The sequence below is a fragment of the Anopheles funestus genome, chromosome 2RL, assembly GCF_943734845.2.
Source record: "Anopheles funestus chromosome 2RL, idAnoFuneDA-416_04, whole genome shotgun sequence".
Lineage (NCBI taxonomy): Eukaryota > Metazoa > Arthropoda > Insecta > Diptera > Culicidae > Anopheles > Anopheles funestus.
In genome coordinates, this window is record NC_064598.1 from 80,863,846 (window position 1) to 80,876,444 (window position 12,599).

A 12,599-nucleotide genomic window follows, 5' to 3' on the forward strand; every position below is an offset into this window, starting at 1 on the left:
AGAAATATGAATGGAGGGTATGTTGTGAAAATATTGTCATTTACTCTTATCCACTTGGTGTTGCATGACAGTCAGTTTCGTTGTTAAACATCACACAAAACAAGACACATTTCAAGCACTTTCCGGTTTTTTTTGTGAACAAAAAAAACACTTCACCCACAACCTAAAACATCTCTTATTTTCATCGTAATGTACAACCGTTTACAGCCGTTCGCAACACGATCGTAAATAAAATATCAACCGTTCCGATCTTTACTGTTTGGTCGGCAAAAAAGTTCTAACAACGCATTTTCTCGTTTACTGTCATTCCGCACTGTGGTGTTTCTTGAAAGCCGTGAAAGATTTAATCCCTTCATGGCGTTAATTTTCATCATGCCCATCTTCGTCAACGGCCGCGGGATCGAGCAATCCCGAAACGGACGTTGGTCGCATGATTATCTTAATTTGTGTTTAATTATTAAGCTACTGCCGAGCGATCCTTGCGGAAGGGATGAATGACTGGTTTTATTTCGCTTTTTTGCCCATGCTGTCTTTAATTTGATTCAGAAACCAGCTACTTTATTTTTCATGACTTCATGGTTGATAAGAAAATGCGAAATTTAAGTGAAACCCCACGTAAGCTTTAAGCTCTGTGTGCGCCTTGAAAGTACTTCCTGAAAATTGTATTGCTGTCATGAGTTCGAGTCTATTTAATTAAAAATAAATTAAATTCCATCCTTCCAACAGCCCAAAAGAAGACAACACAAGGTTACCAGAACATCTTAAAGAAGAAATATCTTCGATGATCGATGAGAAAATTAAACACACAAAGCAAAGAACCAATATTTCTATCGCCTTGTATAAACGTCATCGATTTGTCATTTTTGTTCCATCACTCGGAAGTAAGAGAATCCAATTAATACCATCAAACCGAAAAATACCATCGTGCTATTGACATTTTCACACACACACATACACACACGCACACACGACTTCCTTCCTTTGGAAGGAAATCTGATGGTTGTGGTGGCCTACATATCTTTAGAAGAGGAATGCCGGTATTGTGACCTTCGATGGAATCTTTAATCATTCACCACGAACGAGCCTGTGTTCTCTTGTGTTTTACTCATGGGGATTGATTTGAGGGTCCTTGGTGTGACAAATCCGGGAAAAAAGAGGTTCAATATTGCTATTTTCCTTCCTTTCATCTTGAAGATGAGCCGTTTTTTCTCGTCTCTAAGTACATCGTTGCTGGTGAGGGCTGAAGTGTACTGTCTTTCTCACACCTTGCTGTACACCTTGCCCGGAATATAAAGTTGGTGTGCGATGAATCGAAACCTATTCCATCCAATGACAGATGGTGATGTGGGATTCGTTCGTTCGTGCTGCCTTTGCCTTGACGTCGATTGATAAGATATCCCACGAGCTAAGAGTCCTTGTGTGATGTGTTTTTCTTGCACCACATCACATCTACGCGACATATTAAATCACCTTCGTGGCCTGGGCACAAAAATCGACTCGAATCGGTAAGAAAGGGCAACCAGAAATTCGTCTTTCGATTATCTTCATGCCACAGAGTTTGCTGCCCATGTACGCGTCGGATAGCGGCACATACCAACCGAATTCGGGAAGCGTAAATTCCAGGGATATTTAGCAGCGATAGGTACCCTCCCGTTCCCGGGAAAAACCGTCCAACCACTCGTTCACCAAATTTGGCTTTTGCGGGGAAGTTAAATCAGTTCACCTTTTCGGTGGTTTTCACCCTTATATATGATGTGTAGCTGTGGCTAACAAAGCCCCACCAAAACGATAATGATGGCTGGCAAGCCAGCGGCAGGTAAATGTTGGAACGAGTTTGCGGAATAAATTGGAAGGTGTCAAAGCGAAGGTTAACACATTTCCAGAAGCAGCAGCTTTCTTTCTTTTTCGGCTCTTGTCGGATCGCTTTATGAAGCTCACTCACTCAAAAAGCAATCCCGAAACGCGCGATGATCACAAAGACATTTGCGATTACCGCGGACGATGATTGAATTCGGTGACAGGTACCCACCCCTTCATCCGGGTTGGGGCTGTGGTTCTAAGCGTTTGCTGGTGGTGGTTGACAATTTCCCAATGTTGCTCGATACACTTGGGGGAGGATGGGACGATCCTAACGGAATGGTTTTGGAAGTTGTGGCCAACGACAGATAAGAGGCCAACGACTCATCATATTCATCATTTTGATTTATTTGAATCTGGTACCGCGGCGCATCACTACACACCACTTTCCTCACCAATGTTGGGTGGTTTGCGTGAGTTTCGTGGTTTCCTACGAAAATTGGCATCGAAAATTGAATCGCACACGCGTTGTCATTCTCTCCGTAGGTGAGCACTTTCATGTAGGATTTTTCCTATCCCCAAGATGACTTTAAGTGACGGCAAGATTTATCTTTTCCCTCACCCATCACTTTCCGATTCCGCTAAGCAACAGCATGAAATGTAATTTCGATTCTAGGAAACAAAGAAAAACCCCGGGAAAATAGAAACGTATCCACCAATGCGATTTGCAGATCCAGGGAATGGATGTACACCGCACGATGGCATTTAATTTTGTTCCTTTATCAAATAAATGTCATAAAATCAACAAACAATCGTCACCCGCATCGGCACCGGGTTGTGCGGGGGGTAAAATTATTCATGAAAAGTTTCCACGGTTCGTGACAAAATGCGTAAAATTGGAATCAATTTCCTCGCACGCGCCTTGTTTGTTTTTCCCGGGTTGTAAATACATCGACGTTGGTGCCGAGGGTGTGATTGCAGCTGAATTAATACCGTGTGCGCCCCCCGAAAACCATGCTGACCGACACCCGTGCAACAAGGGGCAACAAGTTTTATTATGTTTTGCCATGCCCGTGCTACCCTGCCGTGCGATCCGATCGAACATGTATCGAGGGCACGGTGACTTGATTTGGTTTATTTTCCATTATACAAACCACAAACACTCTCCCCGCTCCGGAGGTTGGATCTCGAGCACGATTGGACGGTGTGATTTTTAGCCCTACTGTTTTTTTGTTGTTAGTTAATTCTGCCATTTTACCAGCCGAGTTCGGACGTGTGTGGACACGCAACCGACAGTGGGACAAACGTGTCATCGATCCTTGAAACGCACTGCTAATTTATGCTTCCACAGGCACTCACTTTCGGACAAATATCATTTGCATAATTACATACCGCCTATCAACTCCCGATGTCCAATGGGAGATGGATCGGTTCCATTTTGGTGCGATGCTGCTATTTGTTTATACATTTCGGAAGCCTCATAAAACCAAACCAATTGCAACGTTGGTCGCACTCGCGGGTAAAACTTCCCCATTGACGTTCGATCGGTTGATGAGTTTCGATTGTTTTCGAAATCGTTGGGTTTTCCTGCAGGTCATGGAACCGATCCATCCATCCCAGACGCCCAGCATGGGTAAGCGCTGGTCCAACTATAAAATTGGAATAATCAACGAGATTGTTCATTAGCGGAGCTAAAGCTAACTGTTGCAAGAGTGATTAGCCATTAGTTCTATTCCGGTGGACATCGAGCGGCTCATCAGACAAATTAAACCCGCTGCCTGATGACGGTGCCGTCAACCGACAACCACGGATTAATTTGATTGAATTCGGGAAATGAGATTTTAACAGTTACTTGTCGCTTTGATCGCTATCACGCGTAAGATGTCTGCATATATTATTAGAAATTACTTCGTTACGGTAAATGGAAGGTCAGCCGGCATGATAAATGTGGGATTTGCTAAAGGATATCTTATGGAAGATATCGCAAATGTAGATAAATAAAACGTAATTATGGCGATGGGTTTTGATTGTCTGTGGCTGTCTAAATGAAATACATTTGAAGGATCTATTACATAAATCTTCAATTTAAATCATAATAATTTATTTATGTAGTGGAAAATCAAATCAGATAGAGGAACAATCAAATTACTTTACATATAGTGATAAACAATAAGCATTTCAATAATAAAGTCTCAAACGAAACTATAAGGATCTTACAAAGGTTAAGATGTCTTAATGACCAATAGTTTTCTGAAGAATACAAGGAAGGAGTTGAGGAGAAAGATAAAAATAATGTTTCACAAAATTATGTCACAAAAATGGTGGAAAATGGTGGCTAAAAGCTAATGGCTGAAGGAAAATTTTAGAAAATCCTTATCGTAATGGTTAAAATTTCGTAATAGTTTATATTTAAAGTTATTTAACCGAAAATGTAATGTAAGAAATGGCTGCCGTGTAATGATGTGTAAATATTTTTAACTTTGAAAACTATTATAACTCATTAGCATTGTTCAAGCCTTGCACTGTTGAAGAACGTTTAAGATACTATTAAATGTTCAACAAACAATTACTAAAGCACTTCATATGTTGCATACTTTTCGGTGGTAATGAACTACAATCACAATGTTAATTACTCTAGATTTTTTTTTATCCTGCTCCCCCGAGGAGAAAATGAATTTCTTCAGGTAAAACATTTCCCAGCACGACATGCAATCAGACGAATAGTTCACTTAAACGTTTGCCTTCACACGTCTGTCTTGATGGAAGCTTTCTTACACTGGAACTAAACTGTGTTGCCTGTACCATCACATACCACACCGTACCAGGGTTACATGTACATGCTAAATTTATTACGTCACCAACTGGTGATACTCGCAAGATTACTGTTGTGAAGCTGAAAAGTCTCCTTTGTTGCTTTACAACCGCGAACGCGCTTAGACATCCTTGCGCATCTGATGCAGCAGGTATGAAACGCACGCGAAATATGGCGCTTATTTCAACTAGCGCTTGATATTTCGTTTTTCGCATACCATATACACACACACACGCTGAAAGAGCAAACTTGTTACGCAAAAGCATTGCCACATTCACCGTGATGATGCCGGGTCGCTTTGAACTGTGACAAACGGTACGCATCAACATGTTACAGCTGTCTGGTATGAAAAGGGGAACAAATCACCGTGCGATACGTTTTATGCGTTTGCCAGAGGTTAGTTGTTAGTTTCCCCAAAATGTTATCTCAAACTCCTAAAATAAATTGTGCAGGTTCTCCATAGTTTATTTCTCCAACATACAGACGGGAAGCTGGTGTAACATAATCCGTAAAGTTGTTGCCATTTTGGAAATCACCGCACACAAAACGGTGTATCAGGTTGTTGGTAGGGACCGTCAAAAACTAGGATAGACCCGTGGAAATGCTTACTCCTTTTACTGATTTGAAGCAACGCCTCATGAAGATCGTTCTGTCGGAAGCGTCATTTCTTCCGGATCCGTACTTGCAGCCACGGTGTGTGAAGATTGAATTTTCCCATTTTAGTGCGATTTCGTTCAATAGCGGCAACACTAAACCGGATTGTACAGTATCACCGCAAGACCATTGATATGAAATCGAGCAGTTGAATGACAGGCGTCTTCCGGATACGTTACTTCCTGGGAAAGCAGGGGATGGTTTATTGCGAGTTTCCTGCTTTTCTAGTGTGGCGAATGATGCGAAGGCTTGTCTTGTTTAGAGATGAATCTACAGATGTTTATCAGTTACTTCGGTTGAATCAATATCCAATAACATTATTTAAAAAAAAACTATTTATCTTTAATTATTACGACATTTAGCGTGTAAATGTACGGTATTGTGTTCTGTCTACCATTTGCACAAGGCACTTCCTCCTTGTAATTTGCCTTATACCGGGCATACTCGGGTTATCTTAAAATAGTAAAAGAAAAAAAATCTGTGACTGATATTACTGATAAACCATCAACTTTTACTACTGAATAGCTCAATATTTAATATCAAACATTCCGAAAAGACATCATTAAAGTTTGATCTTTTTATATACGAAAGCACAAAAAAATCACTAAACGAGATCAAGCGCCAGATAGCCAAATCAGCTGTCCGTAATGAATATTTAATTAAAAAATAAAACCACACAACAATGATCAATAATTTAAATCAAATCAATGGCCACCAACTTCATTGTTGCAAATGGCCGCTTCTCAATGCAGATGCGCCCCGGTAACGTATGCTGCCAAGCGTGAAGATCGCTTTAACGGGTGTTTATCTATTCAATTCCATTCACGTGTGGCTAGAAATGTCACAACCAGACTGCACCCAACTTCGTACACTTCGTTTAGTGACAAGGTTGAAAAACTGAAACTCCCCTTTCTGCATTTGTGTGCAAATGCGTGAACATGCGGAAACGCGCTTAAAAGGGTTTAATTAACACCATATTTAACATTTCTCTGCCCTTCGCCAGTAAACAAATGCGGTTCCGCTTTGTTCCGAACAGCTTTAATGGTTTTCCTGGATGAATTTAGTGGCCTTTTTTTTTGCTTTCAAACATTCCTGCTAAATATGTTTGATTAATACAAAAGCATTCACAGCATAGCTCGGTAGCGTCACCTTCACCTATGATACCGGGTACACCATGCATTGTGTAAACAATTGCCCACAAATATGTGCACATTACGCGGAAGAAAGGATTGCCATTAAAACAATAAAACCATTTAATGCGTAGTGTACTTTTAAGTATCGTCACCATCCACTTTCGGGTATGATCCACGATCCTTTCCCTTCCCTTTCGAGGCGGAAATTCTCACCAGCAAATGTTGTGTTTGTGTATTTAACGGTCGAAACGAATTGATATCATTTATTTACGATATCGATATCGGGTGGAAAGGGCGGGTGATGGGGGATGGTGTCTGGCAAAAACCTCGGGCAAATTTATGTTCCCGCCAATTTGTGGACTGCCGGAAGCGAACGAGGGTTGTACATTTGGTAAATGGTTTGAACATCATCAGGTTCCGCTGCTTCAAACCGATGCGCCATCCATACCCATGCTTCCGTCTGGTATACAACCCATTAACCTCAAATACCATCAGCCATCAATTTTCAATCAACCTAGAGAGAAATTAAATTTTAAAACGCGTGCTCTACTGCAATGTTGTGTTAATCACTATCCTGTTACCATTTCCCATAGTCATCCCATAGTGCTGGTGTTGGAACTTTTGTATAAACGTGTTTTTTACCTCTCTGTCTCTCTCTCTTCCTTTACAGATTCCACTACTGTTCCGTGCGGCCGCTGCTGGTAGTGTTTGGTTAAAGGTCTTCTTTTCTGTTGCATTTTTTTTTGCTCCGAAACCCCCCGGAAGCCTGCCCATTTGACCGATGGCCGAACGACCGCAAATGATTAACGAGCCATAATATTGAAATCACCTGTCAGTGGGCACATAAATTTACGTATGCAAGGGTACGCAATGGGTTTGGGTACATTTTGTGCGGTTACGGCCTAAGAAAATACTCCGCAAAAGAAACGCAACGCGCACAGGACTTCGTCTGCTTTGTGTACCAAAACATCATTAAAGCTGCAAAGGCTTTTTGGAGAAAAGCACACGAAACGTCAAACGCGGCCAGTGCTGCCAGTCAAAAGCACGCCCTGCAATGTACGCACATCCGGTACGGTTATGTTGAGTGGTTTGGTCCGGTTTCGCAGCGTGCGATCTTCGATGTTCGCAGCGGTGAAGGTGATCTGCGTGCTCGATCGTCTACTGCTGCTGCTCGTGCTACTGACGTCCTTTGGATGTGGCGAACTCGGTCCGTCCCAGACCGGTTTGATCCGGGTGGAGCACGAACAGGGACCGGCCCTGTCGGCATCGTCACAGCTGTGCGGCGGAAGTACGCTTACCGCACCGCACGGTATCATCTCCACGCCTAACTTTCCCGCCCGTTTTCCGGTACCGATCAGCTGCACCTGGATCATCGACGCATCGGCCATCGTCGGGGCGAACGTGTCGATCGTGCTATACCTCACGCAGCAGTACGTACTCGGTGGATTGCGGTTTACCGAGTACATGTACTACAGTGACGACTACAAGGTACCGAGCATGAATGTGTACGAGCTGAGTGAGGATGACGTGACCAGTGTTCCGTGGATACGGTTTAGCAGCCCTTACCTGGAGGTACGGTTTACCATGGACAGCTTGTATGGGACACATCTGCGTGCGCTCGATCGGCTGTTGGATGTGTACGGGTTCAACATCACATACGAGGTGGACACGGTCAAGTCACACACGTGTAATGCATTGCGTTGCCGGTTTCTCGGTAACTGTTACGCGAAGCAGGATTTCTCGTAAGTATTTCAAGTATTTTCATTGTTAAATCTAAATTTTTTCTGGAAATATGTATAAGGAATCTTTCAATTTTTGTTGTGGAGTGGGAAGTTCAAATTTATCTTACTAAACACTTACTTAAACAAAATACTTAAATCTGTATTCGGAATGAACGTATACTTGAAAAATACCAAAGATGGATGATCGATAGTGTGATTAAGTAGGATGAAAATTAAAGCGTTGTTCGACGATATTCTTTCGTATATTTCCCCATGATTGTCCAGTAAAACCCTACAGAAAAGATTCTTTAGTTTATAGTATATCAAATGATTGTCCTTTTTTCGCATATCTGATGAAGGGGAAAGAATCCTTCATCTTCTCAACCATTGTATTACTATCAGCAATAACATCTGGAAATGGAACCACTATATTATTTATTTATTTATGATTAATTAATACGGCATTTAGCCGTATTGTCAGCCTTGAAATGCTGAATTGTACAATAAGCACAAGCATTTCCTCCTTGCATTTTGCCATATCTCTGGCATACCCGATTGTAATTTCTTTTTACTCAAATAATGATTTATTTAAAAACAAGAATAAAAGTAAAAAAAAATCTATAAATTTGATAATCTACTAAGGTAGATAAAGCCGGACAAGTTTGATTACCCGTATACAAATGTTTTTATCTTTATGCTACTCGAAGCTGTTTCTAGTTGGTGCTATCCGACTTCGAATATTCGATCCCGATTGTATTTTGTCCGGTGTATGACGCGGTGGACAAAAACTTCTTCTGCAATTTCTTCTTGCTATAGGAAAAATTATGACAAGATTTTCCAGCGCCAAACACACAAGAAACCAAAACGGACAAATCTGCGGTACTGTTAGCAGCATCCGGTGTTTCTATCACAGGAGTTAGCAGCATCCGGCGACAAGCTTTCTTGATGGTCTGTTGTTTTGAAACATCGTCACTGGGCTTAACAAACTTGCCTTTCTCATCGACTTCATCAAAACAATAGTTTTATTAATCATTATAATTTTCTTTGTTTAAATTAATCTAATTTAATTCAAGATTATTTTCTCGCTACTGGCTCGATTAAAAACGTAAACAAACCCAGCACGAGAAAGGTTAAACAACCTTGAAGTCGCGCCAGAATCGCAAAATTATTTTGGAAAATTGAGCTACTTTCCTCGCGTTCTCAAATGCTACAATTGCTAAGCATATAGTGACGGAGTCAGATGAAATAGGACATCTGAGAATTGTTGTTGAGAAGTGTAACGTTAATGGGGTCTAGTCGTCTTCCAAGCTTCTTGCACTTGATGCAGCAAAGCTACTTAGAGTTCTTTGTTGATCTTGCAGCAGTTGTGCCATGTAATTCTCAGTACATAAGGCTTTTTCAGTCTTAACGAACTCATACTATAATCGTTATAATGCGATTTAACTCTTAGCTCTTAGCCTTTCTTTTCTCATTATATCTTCATTTTGCCGTAAATATTTGGTGCAAATTTACGGCTGAAAAGCTAACAAGCGATGTGTTCAGTATTTTTCATTATTGGATTTGCTCATAGTTTGTATAAGTCCAAAACTCTATTTAGTATTTCGGATTTTAGTTATGTAAATAATTTTAGTCCAATGAAAATGCATTATATGCAAATATTTCTCATAATATCTTGCTCAATATTTAGTGAAGACGCCGTTTAACATTCATCAACAGATGGCCTTATCCATGCAGTCGTTTAAATTCTTGGAAAAAGCTTCATAAAAAATAAAAGATATCGCCACAATTTACCGCTACAAATACCGACACTTCTTGGAAGAACAGGTCCAGGAAAATATAACATTCCAAATAGGACCTTGGGTGGAACTAACACATCGCCCAGCTTACAGCGTCTCAATCCGTAATTGCTGCAGATGAAAAGTTTTGCACCATAGCATTAGGCCAGGCACGTCCCAACATTTCAAGCCGCAAGACAACCTGTCAAAACATTCGTGCTTGTTAATTTATCTCAATTGCGTCACGATGGTGCCACCAGGCACAACACTGCCCATTCATTATCACTTCGACAAGACACGTGTCCTGGTGGAGAGATGTTCCATTTCTCACCTCCATTCCATTTGCCAGGTTTACCAATTATTCGGTAATTGCCAGAGCACCGTTCCACCATTAAAATCTAGCACCTTGACAAACGTCAGTGCCTTGTTTTGTGGGTTTTCGTTACGATGAAAAACGGGTAGTTCTATTATGCCGAACGCACCAGAAAACAGGGGAGACCGCTATGGTGCCATTTTGTTGTCAGTGTGGTCCCGCCAGATGAAGATTCTTGAAGTCTTTGTGTGTGGCTTGAAGCGTGACGGTGTCACGGTAGTACGGTCGGTTCCTCCATCCAGAGGGTGTGCGATTGTTAGCAGTACGGTATAAGAGCTGTTTGGTCGTTCCGTTCCAGCATTTGTGTGGCGATCGAGAGCCTTCAATTAGTGCGTTCGATCCGGAAGACAGACCGTGCGAGGCGGGTGGTTTAACTTAAGCTTCTATCCGTAGTAATTCTACAACGTGGTATCGTTCTAATCGTTTAATGCTTCTAGCTGCGGTGGCACTTCACGGAGAAGGTAAATTAAGCTTCCCGAAAGGTCGATTGTTGGCTGCAGCAGCATTACGATGGGGTTGTTTATGCTTCACTACGAGGAAAATGGTTGGCTTTGCATCTGGTCGGTGGTCGCACGCACTTACACGTACACGGTATCAATTTCATCTGCAGTTGTACTTATCTCGAACTACCCGGCGTGTTGGTCAAGACGTGAGAGGTAAAACCCGACGGTCAAAGGTGTACCATGCTATGCAATTATCCTATCAAGATCATCGTCTACGTTTTGTGGTTAATGGGTAACCAGAACGGGAACGGGAAGCGAGAGAGAGAGAGAGAGAGAAAGAGTCCGGATAATTGCACTCTGCAGTTCATTTTTACCCAACTTCAAGCCTCAGAAATGAAGCTAATTAAAACAATTTACGCAACAGTGTGTTGCTGTGCCGATGTTACCGACACGTTCACCGTAGATGGGTAGCTGACAAGTAAAGCTTGTGGGTTTTTGTATGGCAGCCAAAGCAAACGGAAGCAAAGCACAAACATTAGCATTAACACCTCCGAAAGCATTGAAGGTGCTACTAACAAGATACATGCTGCGGTAGTGCAGCGGTTGTCGCCGGCCACGGCAAACGGTAGGAACTTGAAGCATTCAGCCAACAGTTCGTTCGTTTGTACTGTTGTGTACTCCGCCCGGTAGCAAAAGAAGAACGCCCGAATGCTCACTGCCAGTAAATTGCCAGTCGTGCCGAAACGAATGACAGGGATTTATTCCCCATTTCCTGATGCGCTTTTGCATGCACGGTTCCGGGCATCTTGTGCGACCATTTTCACACCGCAAGAAATTTCACAGCTCAGAAAACTCGACAACCCATGGCGAGGTGTGACACGCCATCCCGAGACATATGCACGCTATCAACCGGGGGGGGGGGGGGGGGGGGGGTAGCGTACCACCAGTCCAAAGAACATCCGCACATGTCATCGAGAGCAATGCTCTGCGTCTCAGGCTGAAGATGCTGAGGGTGGAAAAAGAAACCAAATATGTCACGGAGCAAAATATGTTCTTGTCATTCGCGCACCAGCACCACCACTCCAAATAGCTAACCGCCAGCATTGTCCACCGGTGCTTGCGTTTGGTTTCGTTTGCCGTTGTCGGCACGATGCCTGCTCTCTTCCGGGAAAGGCCAACGCTTGGGTAAATATTTTACCGCGTCGAAGAATGTCGCCGGAGATGGTACACCGTGTGCGCACCGTATGTAAACATTTGTGCTGGTACAATGTTAGCAGAGTGTTACCATTTTTCCGGGGTGTTATGCTGTAATGTGTCTGTGTGTGTGTATCTGTATGTGTGTCGCTATGCAGTATGGCTTTAGCCTGTTTAGCAGCTGGCCGATGCTCAAGAAGGATGCGAAAACGAACAGCAGATGCGATGAATAAGTAAAGCTAGCTCCTTGCATTCTTGATTGTTATTCATCCGGGATTCCGTTCCGTTTTCGGATGTGCAAATATTGTGCCGCTAATGGTACGGGTGGAGGTTTGAAATTGAAAAGTTAAACGGAAAAAATTTAAAGCTTCCAAAGCACGTGCAAGGTGAGATTTTTTTTTTTCTGCGCAATCCTGCTCAAAACAATCTTCAAGAAAAACATTTTTTTTTGTTCATTTGGGCCTTTTGCGTATAAAACAAAACGACTGATTTTCACTTTCATTTCTCAGCGGCAGGTATGTACAACATTGAGCTCGTACTTGAATAAGCCGAATACACTCGGTAGTTCCTGGGGTATGGAAAAGCTCCGGTCCCGGGAAAACCACCACTTCATCTGCAACGGACGCACAAAAGCGGCACGAAATTGACTAACCTTCGGTGTGCTGAGCTAATGGTGAACACCGAACCGACGCGTAAC

At 42.4% G+C, this 12,599-nt stretch overlaps 1 protein-coding gene across 2 annotated transcripts in view; it reads left to right on the forward strand.

Moving 5' to 3' along the window:
- LOC125761954 (uncharacterized) overlaps nt 1-12,599 on the forward strand; it is a 177,867-nt gene that overhangs the window by 35,057 nt on the left and 130,211 nt on the right. For both annotated transcript variants that reach the window (XM_049423574.1, XM_049423575.1), the window contains one exon: nt 7,067-8,138. In XM_049423574.1, the coding sequence (XP_049279531.1) occupies nt 7,474-8,138 (665 nt within the window). In that variant the 5' untranslated portion in view covers nt 7,067-7,473. The remainder of the gene's footprint in view (nt 1-7,066; nt 8,139-12,599) is intronic.